Source organism: Manacus vitellinus, unplaced genomic scaffold (assembly GCF_001715985.3).
Source record: "Manacus vitellinus isolate BGI_N305 unplaced genomic scaffold, ASM171598v3 scaffold_153_pilon, whole genome shotgun sequence".
NCBI lineage: Eukaryota > Metazoa > Chordata > Aves > Passeriformes > Pipridae > Manacus > Manacus vitellinus.
The window spans coordinates 23,158-42,877 of record NW_021939087.1 but is presented as its reverse complement, the minus strand read 5'-3'; the positions used below and the strand labels follow the sequence as shown (position 1 = coordinate 42,877).

Here is a 19,720-nt window from a genome sequence, read left to right as displayed (position 1 = left end):
GCCTCCTGCCCGCGGGTATCGGGGCAGCCGGGCGCCCTTCGGGCCGGTGGTTTCCGGCCGCGCTGCCACATTGTCCCCTGCGCCGCTTCCCCCCCCCGCTAACGCGGGCGGTGGGTGCCGGTGGCCGCCTCTCCCGCACCCCCGTGGGCGCACTCAGCAATCCCTTTTCTCCGCCCCTGGGGTCCCGGTGGTGCTCTGCCACCTTAGTCCTTGTGCTTTGAAGTCCTCGCGCAGCGGGAGGAGGATGGGAACAAGAAATAAACAGCTCCGTGAGGCTCCGCGGGGAAGCGGTCCCGGCACCGAGCCTGGCAGAGTCCAGGGAGCCTTTGGACGACCCTCTCGGGCACACGGTGGGGTTCTTGCAATGCCCCGTGCGGGGCCGAGTTGTACTCGACCCTTAATGCGTCTTTTTCAACTCGGCATATTCTGCGATAAACAGATACCTCCGCTCTTGAATACCTTGTTGACCCAGACTCCTGTGTCTCGCCTCTTTCCCGGGGCAGAGCCATGGATCCCAGCTTGCTCAGGGAGCGGGAGCTGTTCAAAAAGCGAGCCCTCTCCACGCCGGCCGTAGAGAAACGCCCGGCGCTGTCCTCGGACTCCTCTGCCTCCAAGAAGAAGAAAGCCAAGGTAGAACAAGGGGGCTCCTCCAGCTCAAAACAAAACTCAGGTGGGTGAGAATCTGCTGTGTGGCAGCTGCTTGGTGTTTCCCACTGCCTGCCTCTTAAGCTATGGTTTATTAATGTGAATAACACCATATCTGTGAGTTTGGCTGGTGGCTGCTGCCATTCTTTCTCTTAAATTTAAGTGCTTTTTCTTTAGAAACTTGCTTGCACGATGTGAAAAAAGACATTCCCTACCATGCACATGTGTTAAGCCTCATTGTGATGACTTGGATGAATTGCTGCTGCCAAAATAATTCATGTGAAGCTGGGCTTTGGTTTGTGGATTTTGGTGCTTGCTGGACAAGCAGGAACAGTGATTTCATTCATTTTCTCTGTCTTTGCTATGTGGGATGGGGCCTGGAGCAACCTGGTCTAGTGGAAGGTGTCCCTGCCCATGGTGGGGGGTTGGAACTGAATGAGCTTTAAGGTCCCTTCCTGCCCAAACCATTCTGTGATTCTATGATTATTTCTGGCAAGAGAGCAGCTAAAGCATTTAGCAAACTGTAAATTGAGGGGTATCCATGCATGGGATGGATTTTGCAAGGTACATCTTGTCTGGCTTGCATGTTGTAATTAGCAGTTGTCCTTGTTTTACCTGGGGCCTCCAGAGGTTTCTGCCTGCTTTGCTCAGGAGTTGTGTGGTTTCCCTGGGATGGTGGCACTGGTAATGCACGTCTCAGTATCAAATAAGCAGTTAATAAAGCAGCGCCAAAATAGTGCCAGCATGTGGAAAGTGCACTGGGGAGAGGATTTGCTCTGAAAGCAGTGGCAGTTCTTAACTGCTCTCTAAAGGTCAGATCAAATGTGAGGAGTTACTAAAAGCACAGAATACCCTGTTGTGCAAACACATGAGTTTGCACAACATGTGGCTCTGTCCTAGACTCTAAAAGAAATGACAGAGCTTAAAACAATGGAGAAGAAAGTCAAGGATGGTGGGAGGAGTGAAGTATCTTCTGTCTGAGGGGAAGAGTAGGGAGGGTGAGTCTGTATTTGCAGCTTCTCAGGCCCCAAATAAACTTTATCAGCCACACATGCTAAAATAAGTCAGGGGAGGCCAGTTTTCCATCCATCCCTTTGCCATGCTCTCCAAATAAAATTCTAAGTGGGCTACCCTAAGCTGTGTCTCCTGAGTGAGAGCATTTAGCAGGGAAAAAGGAATGGGGAGGCATGAAGAGGGTGGAGGGTTCAAATATGAGTCTGATCTGGAGGACTGGAGCAGATGAAGAAGCTTTAACTTTGTTTCTGTGGTTTTGTGGGCTGAGAGTTACTTTGAGTGCTTTTGCGGCTGTCAGACAATGAGCTTACACAAACGGGGACACAGTGTGGCTGGGAGGAACCACACTTGATCTTTTATGCTGCTGGCTTCCTTCCAGATAGTATCAGAAAGGTTTCAAGGTTTGTTAGATTTTTTTTTTTCTGCTGCAGAGTCCAAATCCTTTGCTTCAAAACCTGCTTTATATTTGAATTGTCAGACTGGCAGGTGCCTGTTGGTATATGGAGGTGTCAAGGGTGGGTCTGGGGAGGTGGAATAAAGAAACAAACCTCCCCAAAGAGACAAAAGTTAATATGATCAGTCCTAGTAGCGACTACTAAGATGATAAATGTGTGATTGTGTGTTGCACTGATAAGTAGCACCCACAGAATCCTTGCTCTGTGATTCTGTGACTCAGAGAACCTGCCCTGGTCACTTTTTGGGGGAGGAGAGGTATGGAGATCTTGCTGATCTTCAGATGACTGCATAGCTAAATCTGGCCCCTGTGTGAAGACTGGCTCTAAGCTTCCCACTGTTACTACAGCGATTACTATGGCGTGATTACTATTGTTATTTAAAATCATTATTCCAGCAAGTTACTTGAAAAAATTCAAAGCTGCCTTGTTTATTCGGTTCAGATTTAGTAACTGCCAAATAAACGAAATAGATCAAAGCTGTTTGTTCCATTTTATTAATGAACAGTAAGTCATGGCTGGGGTCTTTATCTTAAGACCTTTGTCTTGGTGGTCTTTGCCAACGCTAGTCCAGAGCCGAAATCTCCAGGGGCTGTTTCATGGGAAAGAATCATCCTGAGTCTCTAGGGCTGTGCAAGGTGAGACTTTTGCCTTCTGTTCCTTGTGCAGACACCCATTCACCTTTGTAGACCTGGAGAATAAATAGCTGGAATGGGTCCCAAGGTTTGCCATTCCGTGTGCTTCTCGGGAGGGCGTAAGAACGCGGTGCCAGCGCAGCAGAGGCCGACCGTGGTGCTTCCTGCACGCTGCCTTCCTGTGTGCAGCCACGGTGGGCATCTGGTGGGAACGCTGCAAGTGTCCACAGCGTTTTCTTTCTGGAAAGAGAAGTGCCAATTAATTCAGTGTATCCCAATGGCTACTCTGGGCCTCTCTTGAGCTGGACACTGGTTATTCCGGGCTGATGCTGCCGCATGCGGCGGAAGGTCGTGATTACCACCGCTGATGTCTTCATCGTAAGTCTTGGTGTGGATCCTAAATTATCTTGTACTTGGGGCGTGAGCTTCCATTAATTGTGCTTATAGTTTGATTTTTATCTCAGAGCGTTCTCCGCACGTGGGGCTGGTTCTGGCAAAGCTTCACTGTTGGAAGAAGCGCATCTGAGATGAATGGTTGCAGCGGTCGTTGTGTTGTTTTGTGGCTGAAGAAGGGAGTTTGCTTCTCCAGGTGAATCACTGGACTAGCTGTGCTGGTTTGCAGTGCCCTGGGTGTCTGACGACTCCATCTCACCAACCAGGAGCAGCACCAAGTCTTCCATTGTGTCCAGATCTTCTGGAGCTTAGGCGTGCTCACCCTGAGAGAGGGAGTTGATGCATTCACAAAAAAAAAGAGGTAATTATAGGTACTGGCCATAGCACAAAGGAATTTCAGACATGGTGGACTGTGAGGTCGCTTTTTTTGCCATTTAGGTGAGTTTGTTTCCCTCCTGGCAGGACTTTTGTTTGCTGCCAGACCCCCTGTAGTGCTGTGGTTGCCACAGAGGCAGCAGCCTCGGGGCAGAGGAGTGTCCCTGTTTCTCCTCAGCAGTGGTACCACTGCAGTAGGATTTTGAGGAAAGGGGCAGATATTCTGAAGGAAGTGGGTTTCTCAGGTCTCGACACCCAGAAATTGTTGACCAGGTTGAATATGGAATAAAGGGAGAACAGTTCTCTGGAACTGGAGAACTGGAGGAGAGAGAAAGGGTCAAACTACCACAGGAGGTTAGAAATGACAATTTTAGGGATACATTTCACATTGGCTTAATTTTCCACCCACCACTGTCTCTTCTAAAAGCAAGAAACCTATAATAAGAAGTGCTGCCAAAGGCAAGAATTCACCCAGTGCTGTCCTGTCTGAGGGGTCTCCACACCCTTCTCTCCCATGTCTTTTCTCACCCCTGGTCTGTCTGTCCTGTCTCTGTGCAGTTGACTTGGTGGGATGGCACTGCTGTGTCTTTGCACTGTGTGTGATCAGACTGTTGAGCATTTTTATAAACGTTTTCTCTGGTTAAGCAACACAGATTTATGCACATGAGGCAACACTTTTTCAGTCAGGTAGACAAAATTCTATGCTAGTCACTCAATATAAACAGCAAAAGTTCATTTAAAACAAAAAATCTTTTCTTCTCCCATAACACTGCAACAGATTGTCCTTCTGCTAAACACTTGGAAAGCCTTTGCCAATTGTTCCAGTTCACATCCAGAGATAAAATTACAACCTGTTATATTTAAGACCAAACCAAAAAAGCACGTGACTTGCTCATTTGTAAGGTACAAGAGGCTTCATTCAAGGTGTCAAACGTTCTCCAAGTGCTGGTGCTCAGTCCCTCCTACACCACCTCTGTTTCACGCTTCCTGAAGCTGTTCAGCATGGCTCTGACAGGATTGGGTTCATTCTCCAAGTCTTTCACAGTCTTGTTTTTCACACAGCAGCAACAGTCCAGCAGTTCATAGAGGAAAGCCAGCACCACCAGAGAAACCACAGTGAAGATGAATATGATCAGGATAACAAAGCAGGCAGTGTTCCAGTTGTCATGGAAAGGGTAAATTTTTTGCACTTGGAAGCCCAGATACTGGGAAATGGACGTAGTCTCATTCCAGTGAGTGCTGTTGAGGGTTGCCATTCTTCAGGAGTTGTCTTAGCGTGCTCGCCGTCACAGATTCGGGGGCTGAAACACAAAAACAAAGCTGTTGAGGACTGTCAGTCAAGGACATGCTGTGATTTTTTTTATCACAAACTGTTAAGAACTTCAGCTCAGACTAAGTGCTCGCACCTCCTACAGCCATGGATGGTTGCATACTCATATTTGCTCACAGAAGTGTCACACTCCAAATGCACAACTCTGCGATTGGTCTGGAACGTTTATTTCGGCAGTGTCTGCTCTGTGCAGGCATCACGTGGTGTGAGTTATTCAGGAATGAGGGAGCTTGGCTTCTTCATTTCAGTTCTGTGCACAGACAGAGAAGTTACAGAGATAGTTTTCAAGGTGTACAGTGGTTTCGACCGCTGAAAATCCCGTTTGTGCTGCCGTGGTCATTGGGATTTATACCAAGGAAAACCCAACCCTTTCTGAGGAGTTCTGATTTCTTATTTTCAGCTCTGCTTAACTGCTGGGGAAGGAATGTCTCCCTGGCTCCAGTGCTGTGTGTTTGCACCCAGCAGAAGAGGCTGCTTGGGGATATGGGGAGAGATGAAGCAAAAGTTGGCTTTGGTTTATAAATCTGCCTTTGGTTTATAATCTTATGTAGTAAGAATTGTCCAAGGAGCCACAGTAACTCCTGGTTGCCTGTCATGGCGTGCTGTAGGATGTCATAATAACCTTTGAATCCCTCAGGCAATTTAAAACTGGGTGTGGGAGAAAGAGATGGAGTCAGATCTCCATACTTCCTTGAGGAAATAGCCAGGAGTTTTTAGGTGGAGCATGGTGGTGGTGGTGTGTACTAAAGCAGCTGACTTTAAGCAGCCTAAGCACCTGTCCTCATTTCTGTGGAATTATTTAAAAAAAAAAAGGTATATAGTGAAAACTAGGATGATGCAGCCCAACCAGCTTGCTATCTGTGTCTTACTTTTATCATTCAAATATTATACATTTTGTTCTTTATCCTTCTGTCTTTAATGGATTTAAATTGAAACAGAACACCTTTGTGGTTGAGAAGGTACCTGGCATTAGCATTCCATACAGACATTTACTGGAGCAGTTGCAGTAACTTACTGTTTCCTCTGTTAAATCTCGAACTGAACACACAAATTAGTAATCGAATATACAAAGTATGACTGAGATGGGTAGGATTAACGCAACTGTTTGTTGGTGGTTTTTTCTTAAACAAAAGTTTACAGAGAGCAAACCCAAACTAAAAATACTCCTGCGTTGAGTCAGGTCCTGGCTTGATTTGGTCACAGTCTGGGAAGGAAACTCAGCCGACTTGTTTGGGGCTAAAAGTCAGGAGGGTTTTTAAAGGGGTGACCTGAAGACTTATTTGAAAATCTGTGAGAGAGAGGGCGGGCCAAATAAAAGGAATTGGAGTCCCCTTAAAGGAGTAATTAAAATAACTAGGATTTAATTGTGTATTTTAAATGGCAAGAGGATATTCTTGGGAAAAAAAGCAGTTTTGTTTCAAACTTTGTAAACAGATTTCTAAGACTGAGGGTTTTGCTGGAATCTGTAACGTGTAAGTTTGCTCGCTCTGTAAACACATGGGCACAAAAATGAACTGTTCATGTGATGCAAAATTTACTATTTTTAGTATTTTTTTTCCATCTTGGGCACAGCAAGGCTGGCCAGGCACAGTGCAGCATAGCCCCCTTCCCACTCCACAGCCACCATTAGGGCACACTCATCTTTATTCCAGGAGGTGGAATTTAATGCCTTGCTGGAGGTGGTTTGTGCCCCTTGAGGATGATGATGATGATTTCCTTAGATTTGAATAAAGCAAGGCAGATAAAGATTAGCTACTCATAGCTGTAATTATTAAAATACGTGACTGAAGTAGCTGTTGCTGGGTATTCAGAATTACCACAGCACTAAGGTTAATGTCCTTGAAAGCTGTCAAAAATGGGCTGTTTTCCTGCAGTTTCACTTATTTTGTATTTTGTAAGGACACAGTTCAAATACACATCATCAGCCAGTCTGATTTGAAATCAAGTCAGCTATTATATGTACCCAAAATGCAGGGAGTTAAATATTTAATGAACTGGCTCCTCTAATATCTGCACTGGGTTTTAATTTAAAAGCATTACCATCTTTAGGCACTGCAGAGGACCAGCTTTATTTGAAACCATATTCATGGAGCAGAGGGAAATGACTGGCAAAAAAAATCCTTTTAATGCAGTACTGGGGAAGTCCTGTTTAAGCAACCACTGAATAGACATCTTGAGGTAAAAGCATTTACAAATCTCAGATGGGTTCTAACCTGTCCGTTTTCCTTGTGGCTGCTCCGATATTCCAAAGGTAATAACACGCCACGGGATTTTCACCCTACCCCGATATAACACATTCCTAGAACAGGTTTCTCGCACATCCACGCACACAGACCTCTTTTAGGCAGCCTAATTTACAGAATACCCCCTGGGAGGTAGCATTTCTCACGTTTCAGGTCTTTGTTTTAAGGAAAAAGCCTTTCACTGGCGTTTCTCTAAAAACACATAGAATCAATCGCGGGCAACGTGAGGCTGCAGGAAACGAGCCACCTCCCCTGCAAGGATGAAATCCATTTTGTTTACTGAATCTTGGCTGCTGGTGTTAGCTTTGCTGTAAGATGGAGTGGTCATCAATTTTCCATTAGTGCACAGATGGTGAAAGTGCTTGTCTGATCGTGCAAGACAAGCTCCTCCGCGTTCAGCGGGATTAAACCCTGCTCAAACCCAGGGAAAAATCACCCTGATTCCCAGCAGCTTTTGCAGGTTCATAGCTTACAGGCATATTTTCTTTCAGTAATCGAGATAAACCTAAGAGAATGTTATAAAATGATACACACCTACCTCTTGTGTGAAAGGATGCTGCGAGAGCGCCGTTCTGGTCCCTTTTTTTAGTGCAGCCTTATGGCACAGCTAAGATGGAGCTTTCCTACCATTGGCCGGAGCACGATGCTGCTGACAACTTCCTTTGTGCTCATTTGCATCGAGCCCTCAACCCCAGGAGTAAATCATTCATAAATATGACTCGTACAGTCTGGAATAAGAAACAAAACCCTGCCCCGCCCCTGTTTTTTGGGACCTGACGAGCTCGTTAGCAGCAGAGCCCGCGCTGGGAGTGCAGCCACGACCCTGCTTTGCTTTGTGCTGGAGTCAGCCATCAGACCATGACGTTTGAAGTGTTAATATCTGCAGATTTCCAGCCTCCCCGTGTGCTTAGATTCCCCTGTCATGAACTGTAGCAGGCTGTAGCCAGGCAGATTAAACAAGATAATCTTCCCGATTCAATTGACAGAATAAAAGACATGATGGGTTGTCTTAACCGTTCGTGTTACCTCTGAATTTATTTTAATCACTTCACTGTTTGAAGTTACACATATGATTTTTATCTATTTATAAAATATCCTGCATAGACATTAATTTTTAATGTTAAAAGGGAACCCTGTGGGGGAAAATACCTACGGGATGTCTTTTCAGAGGAAGCTGGCTTTTGTTTTTCTCCCTTTTTTCAGTCTTAATTTAGTAACCAGAATAAAATGTTCTTCAGCAGTTGGAGTTGCACTGATTCTTCTACGTTAATTTTAGAATTGTTGTGCTATGTGAAGTCTCTAACACAATGTCAGCTACAGAATTCTGTTTTTTTCTCACCCTCCACTGATTTTTCCACAGAAATAGTAGGAGCTCAGTATCTTTGAGATACCTGTTGTCCTGCCAGATGTGCTTAGAAATTACCAGTGGATTAAAAAATTCCCGGGATGACAAAGAGATGTTCTTTTCCTGGAGTAGCTGAAACTCCAAAAAGCTGTTGCCATTAGGTTTGAGCAACCCTCTGCTGGTAAATGGGCCTGTGGCTTGTGATAGTGGTTTGTGGATATTTGTGTTTAATGTGCTGTGCTAAGAGCTGAAGTTAATGAAATGGTCATTAACGACCTTGCAAGAATTTTTGAAACAACGTGATAAAGATTTGACAACAAAGGGGATTCCGAATTGTTGTTCCAGTGGTGCAACACACCAGGTTGAATTGTTTTGAATTTATAGAGGTCTGTTTAATAAATTTCTCCACTAACAGCTACTTTAAACAGTAAACAAATAATAAAAAAAATCACAACCTTCCTTTACCTGCTGTGTAACCATTGAATGCCTTCTGGGAAGAAGGGAAACTTTCTGCCCCTATCTCAGCTATCTCAGTAGAGCCAATGCAGTGCATTATTTCAGCCTGGATTAATGCAGTGTAAATGATTATGGGATGTTAAGCCACCGAATTAAACATGTTCTCTTATGGTCATAACGCAGCAGTCACTTGCTGCTGTCTTAAAGGTCAAGTCCCAGGAAACTTTTTATTTGTGGAGCTCTGCTCAGAAATGTTCCAGAGCCGTGTCCTGGAACTGGATTTGGATCAACACGTGTGCTAGGACAGAATCTTGAGGGTGTCTCCTCCTGCCACGCACCTTTCTGTCTATAGATGTCATTCTGAAACCTTCTGAAAGTAGAGTGAGAAGGAGACAGAGCTCAGAACCAGCAGGGTGGTGTTGAAGCATCGTTAAATTGTTTGTTTTTTCCCTTTGTAGATCACAGCAATGGATCATTTAACTTGAAAGCCCTTTCAGGAGGCTCTGGCTACAAGTTTGGAGTCCTTGCTAAAATAGTGAATTATATGAAGGTATGGTGTTTTGGTGTAAAACTACCATGTTTTTAAATACTTTGATTATTTATTCTCCTGTGGTAGCTGAAAGATGCTGAATATTTCAAACTCCAAAATTCTTTAACTGCAAGAGTGAGAATTTCAAGAAACTGCTTGTTAAATTTGAAGTGCTGTCAGTAAACAAAGTTGTCAGCACATTGTTCCATTACTGAAATCCTAATTGTCCCAGGTCACTTGACTACATTTTTTGCAGGAGTTTTGCTTGCAGGAGTTGCAAGCTGCTGTCAGCTTTTAGAATTGATGACCTATTGATCAAGATGAACGTGTAATTTGGTGCCAATGTTAGTTACTTTATGATAATTGAGTTGCTGAATAAAGTGATTACAGAGCTCTAATAGATCCTGTTTACTTTTCCAGACTCGGCACCAGCGGGGTGATACACATCCATTAACCCTTGAAGAGATTTTGGATGAAACACAGCATTTAGATATTGGACTCAAACAGAAGCAATGGTTAATGAGCGAGGTGAAGAAAACATATGTTTAGATTTTAATTAAAGATAAAGGATTATGATAAACCTGAATCCTACACATTTATTTAATTTCAAGCTCTATAGGTACGTGTTCCCTCCTTAAGGAACTACTTGGATTCACATCAGTGTGAATCTTGTACCTCTCTGCATAGTAAAACTAGGATGGTTCTACCTAATACAGACTGTAGCATTCCTTTGTTCTGGGGAACAGAAACCTCCACTCTGGCAGTGGTTTTTGTGAGGGAAGCTTGGCTTTGCTGAAGTCTTCCAAAAGGTAGCTCCAGGTTGCTTCCAAAATGAACCAGAATATCAAAATGGAACGAAAAAGCTCCTCCCAAGAAGTGTATATAAAATTATCCCTGTACTTTTGCCAGATGACAACAGGTGAATAAATACCCTGCAGCACCAAAGTTGGGTACCTTCTCTGTGTTGAGATGAATTATGCCTAGGCATAATTAAATCCAAGGATTTAAAATAATTTTCAGCTCAAACCTCCAACCTTGGAGCTGTAAAGTGTGGCTGATATGCTCAAAACCACGCCAGAATAAAACTAATGAGCGTGTGCACTTTTTCAAAGTTTAAAATTTCTGTCTCTGTTACAGGCTCTAGTCAACAACCCAAAAATAGAAGTCGTGGATGGGAAGTATACTTTCAAACCCAAGTACAACTTGAAAGACAAAAAGGCTCTGCTCAGGCTCTTGGACAAGCATGACCAGCGAGGCCTGGGAGGAATCCTTTTGGAAGACATCGAGGAAGGGCTGCCCAACGCACAGAAAGCTATAAAGGTGAGGAGCACGTGCAGTTCAGCCAACCCAGCCAGTTATTCTGCATCTTACCGAGTTTGTCCTGCCTTTTTGTAGCACAAGACTTGCATCCCCAAGTCCGAGACCTTATGCTTGGAAGTGAAGTGATTTTGAGTTGCTCTTTTGCATTTGTTTTTGAGGCTTTAGGGGACCAGATCATCTTTGTTAATCGCCCTGATAAGAAGAAAATTCTCTTCTACAACGACAAGAGCTGTCACTTTGCTGTGGATGAAGGTGGGTGCTGGTTTAGGTAGGTTTCCCTGGCAGTTGGTTTGAACTCATCTGAAGCAGCTCTGGGTGTAAGCAGTTTTCAGGCGTGGCAGTCTTTTAAGGTGCTAATGAAATATTGGGTGTATCCAGATGTCAGGAGAATGTTTATATTATCACAAGGCTAACAAAAGCAGCGAGTCCAGGGGTAATATCCTCTGATTTATGATGGATACATTGGAATGTGGCATCAGGAATCCAGCAGTTGTCTTCAGGGATAGCGGTACATGGGACTAAAAACCACCTGACTGTGACTAAAATGGCATCTAACATTTTGCTGTGCAAAGGGCAGCCAAAAAAAACCCCAAAGAATGGCTTGTGGGTGCAAGTTTTTTGTTGTTTTTTTTTCCCCAGTTAATTAACCATGTGCCTTTTATTGGTGAATGCAGCGAAAAGCCACTAATGGAACAGAAGGAGGAAGCAAAGAGGGAAGAGATGTAAGCAAAATTCCTGAAAAGGGGTAGTTTACAACTGGGAGGAATGAGAGCACAGATGTGGGGTAGTGCTGCTGCCCAGAGCTGGGGTAGATTTTGGACTTCACAAGTGCAGCGTGTGTTTTCTATGTCGCAAATAGTGGTAAAACCCTCTAGTGCAATTTTGTACTCAGAAATTAATTACAGAAATCAGGGTGTATTCCAGTAGTGACATTGATGCCAAAATCAGGTACCTGTAAGTGCAGAAAGGAGGGGACAGTCTGTGTCAGAAGATTTTACCCAAAATGACACAACAGCACTGGACACTTTGTTAATTTATTGTTCTGGTAACATGCCACATAAAGCCATTGCATTGTATAAATATAAAGTAGACGTGACATCTTAAGCATTTAAAAATATAAAAAATGCTTCAAGATGCTGAAGTGAATCTCCTTAAGTGGTAATTTCTGTCATTTCTTGATAATGGCAGCAGAACTATATGTGAAATGCAGAATGCATTCACTGGGGAATTTCTGACTCCCAAACGCTTAGGAGTTTACCATGAACATTGCCATCCTGTTCACATAGTGCCTCTTCAGTCCCTCAGCCCACAGCTTTTGGGGGTCTGAAGATGGCCAAAACATTTAGAAACCAGTGCTCTTGCAGTAGCTGTTATGACAAAGCTTTTAAGTTTTTAGCAGCCACTGATTGTCTCACAGTCGTGATTGCTGAATGTTTCCTCTTGTGCAATCTTCTTCCAGATAACTGGAACACAACCATCCTTGTTTAGGAACAAACAGTGCAGGCTATTGCTATGAGAGGGAGGAAAAGGTTAAAAAAAAAAACCTTTAAAACTCCTTGAAACAAAGTGTTTGAGCTGTTTGTCTCAACCTCCTGCTGAAGGAAGGCATTTAAGTGTGTGTCACAAAAGGATCCAGCCTGCAGCGTTTGTAGTTCAAGGTGTCTCTGCTTCCTTTTATCCGCAGGTGGCAGCAGCTTCCCATCTGATCCAGAAGTGATGTTCTGTTGTTGTTGTTCTGTTCCTGCTGGTTTTGGTTTTCCTTTTGATGCTTTGTTCGGAGAGGGAGCAGGAATACTTTCTCTTTTTGTGACTGTTGTGATCTGCCCTCATTCGCCGCAATGCTTAAACCATCCCTGAGTAGGTTCACTCATTGCAGCTGGAACAGGTCCTTTTCCCAAACTCTGTTATCCTGAGATGAAGAAAACCCATCCTTCCCAAGCACTTTTGCTTTAGGATTCTTTCCAGAGCACCAGAAGGGTGTCTCCAAGGGAGCCACTGGCAGGATTGTCTGTGTGCAGGATGAGTTATGACACGTCTCTGCCTTAGCAGTGCTGTTGCAGCTCATTATCTCCGGCAACGTTAAAATGAGGTTTTTAGAAGACTGCAAAATAAGCCTTGAAGTGTTGGCAGAGTCTTTGATCTAGCAGCTGATGACAGTTCAAAATATGTTTCTAGTTTAATGTTTATCCTTAGAAATAGGGGCTCTGTGCTCCTCGGTGCGTGGTGCTGCCGTTTGACACTCCAGTTCAGAACGTGTGTTGGCTGGGATTAATATCCTCGGAAAGCTGGGCATCCTCTCCCACCGCTGCCTGAGCTCCATCGGCAGGGAAAGAGGAGCTGCTGGGGCAGTTTGGATTTCCTTGCCTGGAGCAGTGGGAGGACCTGCTTTCTGGCAGTGCCTGCCTCTGCCCCTTGATGGCTGAACAAGCTTTCCTTTCTCCCCCTGTGAAAATAAATCCCAATGTACCGCAACAGCAGAGCGGTGCCTATATATCGTGATCTCAAGGGTACTGGGGAAGGTTTTAGCAGCAAGGAACAGCTTTTGTTCTTCCTTTTATGTGATTAGCCAAGGAGGGTTCAGATTGCATGTGTTCCTTCTGGACTTCCTGGCTAATTAATCTTCTGTCAGTGGTGTGGAGCTGAAAGCGTTTATAAAAGCCGGGCCAGATTTCAGGTGCTTCAGCCAAGTCAAGCGCTGCCTTTTTGTGCTGGGGCGAAGCACTGTGCATGTGAACCAGGCTTTCACCCCTGTGCTGAATGCTGAAAGGCCAGTCTGATTGCCTAACTGCTAGAGATGGTATCTTTCCCAGATGAAAAGTATTTGAATGCTAAAAAATTCGGATACTTAATATGCGGGATTTTGAAATTCTTCCTAAGCACCTTTGAAGAGATTTAGAGAATGGCCAAAGCCTCTTAAATTTAACAGCATAAAAATTGCTTGGGATCAGTGCTGACTTACGGCTCTGGTGGTCCAGGGACAGCACAGATTTAACATTAAGCACCTTTTCCTTCTGGTATAAATCCAGTGCTGCGTTCCCTGGGACTTTTAGGAAGCGGGACTCCGTCTTCCCCTCTGCTCAGTCGTTTCTTCCCTTCTGCCCTGTTATTGTCTGTTCTTGTCCTGTGCTAAGCTTTTGGCTCAGCTCAGTGAAGATTTTTAAGCTGGTTTTAATCTCTGGCAGATTTTATTACCAGCATGATATGTCAGTTTATCTCCAAAGCCATCTCAACCTTTCTGCAAGAGCAGGTGAGGCAGTGAGAAGTGCAGGATAAGCTGCTCCAAAGTCACCACGCAGTCATTTACCCATGACTCCGTTCCCCAGATGTAAGCATTTATAGGAAGGAAGTGTCTTAGGAGTATAATCGCTCAGGGAATGTCAGTGCAAATTGTTTTCATTTATGAGGCACCTTGTGATGCAGTAAAATGGAGGCAACTGAGTATTTGCCCCTTGGAAATTTCAGAGAGAGAAGGGGTTTGCAAAATCTTTGTTTTGCTGCCTTCTGCTTAGCTACATTTTGGTTTCTGCTGGTCAGAGCTCTTTGTTTTAAGTCTCTGCATGCAGACATCGTGTTGCCGGAGATGTCATCAAATGCTTAAACTGGCTTTTCAGTCAGCTCCTGATCTCATTCCCTCCTCTCATTACTTGAAAGACCAAAATTTAGCTCTCTGGAGGAGCAAGGGAGCAGGCTGCCTTGGGACTAGTGTTGGTTCTGTCAAGCTTCTGAGTTAAAATATTTTAGTGATCAAATTGCAAGCTACCACAGATAGGATTTGTTCCTCACACTTACCTCAGTGCTGGGATCACAGCTTTCTGCCTCTTGCACGGGAGTCAGGACTTAAAAGCTCTGTGGAAAATGCAAATCTCCTTGAGGGTTCACAGCACCTGCCTGGCTTTGGCCAGAAACTCGAGGGAATTTTCTCCCCAGGGGATTTTTTCTGGGCTCTGTCTTGTCAAAGCAGCCTAAGCCATAGGAGAGATTGTCAGCTTGCCTGAATGCAGCCTGCTGTGGGCAGGTGAAGCCTTGCTTTTTTCCTTCCATAGCCATTTTACACTTGCTCTGGCTGATCTATAAAATAATTTAGTGGCTCTGATAGAAGAATGTCTCACCTTCACCGTGGTGTGATGGTGTAAAAATCAGTTAACAGGACACGGAGAAGGAAAAGTGAATGTACTCTGTAACTATAATGGCTACACACTGCAGGAATGTGTGCATCCCAACCTGCTCTCCATGCCTGGCTGGAGCAGGCCAGCATGTGGTGAGCTTTCTGTTCCAACAATGCCCTTCCTGCTCCTCAGCCCAGCACTGATCTGCCTGTTCCCTGTCGTCAGAGAAAAGAGAGACATGGTAAAAAGTGGATCCCGTGTATTGAAACCTTCCCTAGGAGCTGCCTTCTGTCTCTGTTTGCTCTTCAGACACACAGCAAAGGGCCAGGGTGACAGCATTTCAGATCTTTCTCAAGGAAATGGGGAGAAATCTCTTCCTATCTCAGGTCAAGGGTATCGTTTTTGAGGTGCAGAAGTACCGCAGCTACAAATGCAGAGGGTTGTTTCTTGAGAGCTGCAGTTATTGCCAGCTTTTCCCACAGGCTCTCATATTTCAGAGAGGATGTCACAATAATTCAGAGAGTGTATTCCCAAGGTCTAAACTTTCCCTGGCTGATAGAGGCATAGTCCTTGGAGACTTAAATCTGACAGGTAATGAGGAAATGGTTCAGTGCCGGCCATCCAGCTGCTCTCTTTCTTCAGGCCTTGCATTTAGCCCAGTGTCTGGTGTTACATGGAGTCAGTTGTTTGATGAGATGATGGATGGCTGTCCCTTCCCTTTTAGATGGCACCCTAAATGCAGACAGCTCATATGCACTGAAGGGTGACAGCTCCGTGTGCTTCTCCACCTTTATCCTGTGCTTTTAGTTCCAAACCAATCCTTCAACACAGAGTATTTCCGTGTCGTTGTGACTCACCCTTTCCTGGGCAATGAAGTGTTTTAAAGCCCTACATGGAGCTCCAGCATGGGAATAAGATGCTTTTGCAATTGCTGCAGTCAAAGCAGTAGTGCTGAAAGAAGCCTGATTTATGAAGGAATTTTTAAATGGAGTTGCAAAATAGGATACAGTGGTTCTGGTGGGGCCAATTAGTGGATTAAATTATCTGTATGTAAAGTCCATTTTAACTTTGCTCTTTTGGTTCTTGGTGAATGTTCCATTCATATTTTTTGGCCAGGTTGAAAGGGCAGATGTGAAGCTGGAATGATGGCATAACCTCTGCATTACAAGAAATGCAGAACACTGTAGTTAGATATTAACTGTGATCTGCACTTGTGTGCATGCTGATCCTTGAAGAGCTGACCATTTATTTTCTAGTGTTTAATTTTTCACTTCTGTTCCCCAGAAGAATGTAGACCAGTTTAACCTTAAGGACCTATCCTCAGCTTTTTTTCTTTTTTAAGAACCAGGGCGTATTTGTCCATATATCCTGAACTCCAATGAGGACACACATCATCTGTGTTTGTTTCAGGATGTTATAAATAAGAGTACAAACCTTCTCCACCTCCCGCAGCAGGATAAGGTGAGGAATGATCTGTGATAGCAGGCACTGCCAGCTATACCAAAAGCCTGGAATCCCCCTCAGAATGGATGAGCAGACAGAGAATGTCTTGACTACAATGTCAGTCCTTGAATTAAGGGGTCTGGACATTGATCCCGGGGTGCTGTAGAGCCTCTGTGAGACACAGGCTGAGCGCTGGCTCCCTGTAACCAGAAGTGGTGTTTTGACAAGATTTGGTTCTCTTCATAAATGCTGCATTACCAAAAATGAACATTGTTGTTCCTCACCAGTGAAATTCCTCTCTTTTGTTTCCTGGAAAGCTGGAACAGCTCCTTACTGTTGGCAAGGGGAAGAAAAGAAACACCTGAGACTTGAAGCATGTAGGTCCATAGAAAAACAAGGAGCATTAGAAAGGGAATTGGTCCAAGTGCAGGAACCAAGCTGGTTACCTACCTACCCTTTTTGTACACTGCCCAGAGCTGGTGTATCCGTGGCAAACTGTCCCTGGAGCATCTCATCCCTGGCTGTACAGGACAGATCCTTAAGAATGCAGGAGTTGCAGTTGTTTTGACAACTGTATACTAAATTTATCTGGAAATAAAGGGGAAAAATTTAATCTTGCGTTGCTATGTGTGCCTCGTGTTTTATTTATAGTTTGTTAGCCAAACCTGCTGACAGGATGTATCTTAACTCCCTGCCTGGGGAGTGAAGGGAGGTAGGATCGTACCAGCCGCTGCCTGGAGAAGGCATTCCAGAGGCTCTGTGAAACTTTAAGTGAGGCAGAAAGTGTGCAGGCAGATGGCAGCTACTCTAATTAAGACTTACTGTCTCTGTCTGTTTTCCTGCTGCTGTGGTTTTTAAGGTGTCTCTCTTCTTTTTAACACCGGAGGAATTTTAGTAATTTATTATCTGTACAGCACTGGCGTGGATTATATTACAATGATAAACAAGCTCAGGCCCACTGAAGTAAATGACTTGAATCCTCAGTAAATTGGGCAATGGGTTGACAAGTCTCCCAAGACACTGGCAGCTGAAGATGTGTAAATGAAGTTGCCATTTAGGTTTTTTTCCCCATCACCAAGATCTGTGAAACTGGTTCGCAGCCTACACAGCTCTAGAGATGCCAGGCAAAAAGAAACTCCGTAGCAAATAAACATGAAAAGCACAGGTTGCCTGCGGGTGCTCCTGATGCTGGAGTGCAGTTTAGCTTGAGGGTGTTCTGTTGTTGTTGTTTTGTTGGTTGGGGCTTGATCTTTTTTGGAGTTTGGGTGTTCTTTGGAAGTGCTTTCAGCTTTTGGAGTGGGTAAAGGCTGTGCTAAGCGGGTGCCTGCTGGCAGTGACAGACTGACAGTGTTTGAAATCAAGGGCTTGATCACTGCCATATAAAACCAGGGTTTGTTTGGTCTTTCAGAATTTCAGAAGCTGTGGAGGAGCATTCCCGTGGATTCTATGGATGAGGAGAAGATAGAAGAGTATCTGAAACGACAGGGTATTTCTTCCATGCAAGAAACCGGACCAAAGAAAATAGTAAGAGATACAAATTGCACATCTCCCTGGGAGATTCCCCCTTCCTTATCCCGCACTGTTAGTTCCAGAATGTGTTGGTGAGCCTGTGCACAGCTTTGTGTAGCTCTGAAAAGTGTGTCCAGTTTTAAAAAGTTGCAAAAACCAGTGCTGCAGCCACCAGTCAGTGATTTCTATATAACTTGTTTGAGACAGTGTAATTAATCCAAGCAGCAGCATCAGAAAGAGGGCAGACTCCAGAAATCCCTGTCAGCTCCTAAGTGGAAGCTTCTGCTTGAAGCTGATACATTACGGGTAAAAGTATTTTGGGAGAAAGGTGGTTTGTTTGTTTGTTTTTTTTTTCACTTTTGTGAAAAATAGCTAAATAGTTTTGAAATCCTGATGGGATTCTGGATAGAACTGTGGGACATGTACCTGCTTCTGTAGCTGTGTTGAGAGTGTTTGGAAAGTTCACTTACGAACACTGGCTCTACTACTGTGCCTGGGATACTGAGGCTCTGCTCTGTCCCCAGGGTCATCTCCCTGCCTGGATTGGAACTGGATGTTGTTGCTTCTTGCCAAAACAAGCCAGCACCTCCCTTCCCTGCCCACCCCTGGTTCAGGCAGGGCTCATCTTTCACAGCACCGATGACCAGCACAGCGTCACGCACCAGGTCAGATGTCGCATATTTCCTGACTCCTGTTTGTTTCTTCTTGCAGGCTCCCATTCAGAGGAGGAAGAAACCTGCTTCTCAGAAGAAACGTCGGTTTAAGACTCACAATGACCACTTGGTTGGAGTATTAAAAGATTACTCTGATGTGGTTCCTGGCAAGCAGTGAGCGGTTGAATTCTGAAGCAAACGCGTGGTTTTAGACAGGGCTTTTTGCCGCTGGGGCTCGGTGTCTGCTCACAGAAGGACTGACTGTATATAATAATGTGATGTGTTTCCCCCACCCCTGCAACTGCCGAGGTGATACAGGTCAGTTTGAGAGCAAGTATGAGCTATTAAATGTAGAGGTTAATCTAATTAGCTGTTGGGAAGTTTCTTTAGAGTAAGAGATCCTCACTAGTTGTCTCTTGGCTAGGGTGGTAAATGGTGCTCAGCGTGTAATGCAGGAATTCCTGCTCAGTGCTTAACTCTGCTTTTACATTGCTTAATGGGTATTTACCTGGAATTACTTACAAGGGGCTTTCTGGTGGGATTGAATACAGCATTTGTTTTACCTGTTTCAGGAAAACCTTTTCTTCTGTAAAATCACTGCAGGCAAAGTTTCTTTCACAGTCAAATACACCCACGGTTTGTATGCTTCTTCCTAGCCACGGGAATGAGCTTTTCTGAAAGTCAGTGATGTCTGAGACTAAAACTCAGAAAACTCCCTCTCCCAAAATCCCAGCGGGCTGCAGGATGGGATGCAGCCACAGTTTCCTAATGCTAATCAGGAATTGCATCACACTGTCGTGGGTGCAAGTGCATTATACGTTCTGCTCTATGGCCAGGAGGGAAATAAAACAACGGTGTAATACTGAAGCTTTTTTTTTTTTTTTTAAGTAATAAACTTACAATGCTGGTTTCCAGTGTTGCTTCCTAAAAGAATGAGAGAATCAGCATCTTTTGTGCCTGTTTTCCTTTTCAAGGAGGTAAAGGAATCTTTGCTGTATTTTTATCTTCTCAGTGGCTTATTGTTCTGGGCTAATGGTGTCATCTTTTTATCGGTCTTGGTTGGGGAGAGGGGAGGAACCACCTTAAATGAAAGCTCCCTGTAGCTGCCTGATGTTCTGTGCAGCACAGCCCAACGTGGATCGTGGCCAAATTATGTCCTTTTGATAACTTATTTTTATGTTCCGAACCAGAGTCGGTCAATGCTGATATTGTTTTCGTGGCGCTGCGGGAGAGGAGCAGTTTCCCTGCGCTTCCAGGGTTAGGATCAGAGAT

General features: G+C 44.5%; 2 protein-coding genes across 2 annotated transcripts; one reads left to right on the top strand and one right to left on the bottom strand.

Moving 5' to 3' along the window:
• The first annotated feature begins 424 nt into the window (after positions 1-424).
• GTF2E2 (general transcription factor IIE subunit 2) lies at positions 425-19,362 on the top strand. Its single transcript, XM_008924673.4, has 7 exons — positions 425-670; positions 9,347-9,438; positions 9,838-9,945; positions 10,555-10,737; positions 10,896-10,989; positions 17,695-17,810; positions 18,507-19,362. The coding sequence occupies exons 1-7, from the start codon at positions 508-510 to the stop codon at positions 18,624-18,626; spliced, it is 876 nt and encodes a 291-aa protein (XP_008922921.2). The 5' UTR covers positions 425-507; the 3' UTR covers positions 18,627-19,362.
• On the bottom strand, positions 4,017-4,811 carry SMIM18 (small integral membrane protein 18). Its single transcript, XM_018069393.2, has one exon. It carries the CDS (start codon positions 4,768-4,770, stop codon positions 4,477-4,479), a length of 294 nt encoding a protein of 97 aa, XP_017924882.1. The 5' UTR covers positions 4,771-4,811; the 3' UTR covers positions 4,017-4,476.
• Positions 19,363-19,720: the final 358 nt, after the last annotated feature.

Excerpts from the sequence above, each read along its gene's own strand:
- SMIM18 (XM_018069393.2), bottom strand. The coding sequence starts at position 4,770 with ATGGCAACCCTCAACAGCACTCACTGGAATGAGACTACGTCCATTTCC.
- GTF2E2 (XM_008924673.4), top strand. The coding sequence starts at position 508 with ATGGATCCCAGCTTGCTCAGGGAGCGGGAGCTGTTCAAAAAGCGAGCC. Across the intron at positions 10,738-10,895 it reads ACGCACAGAAAGCTATAAAG|GCTTTAGGGGACCAGATCAT; the intron begins GTGAGGAGCACG and ends TTTGTTTTTGAG. Across the intron at positions 10,990-17,694 it reads TCACTTTGCTGTGGATGAAG|AATTTCAGAAGCTGTGGAGG; the intron begins GTGGGTGCTGGT and ends TTGGTCTTTCAG.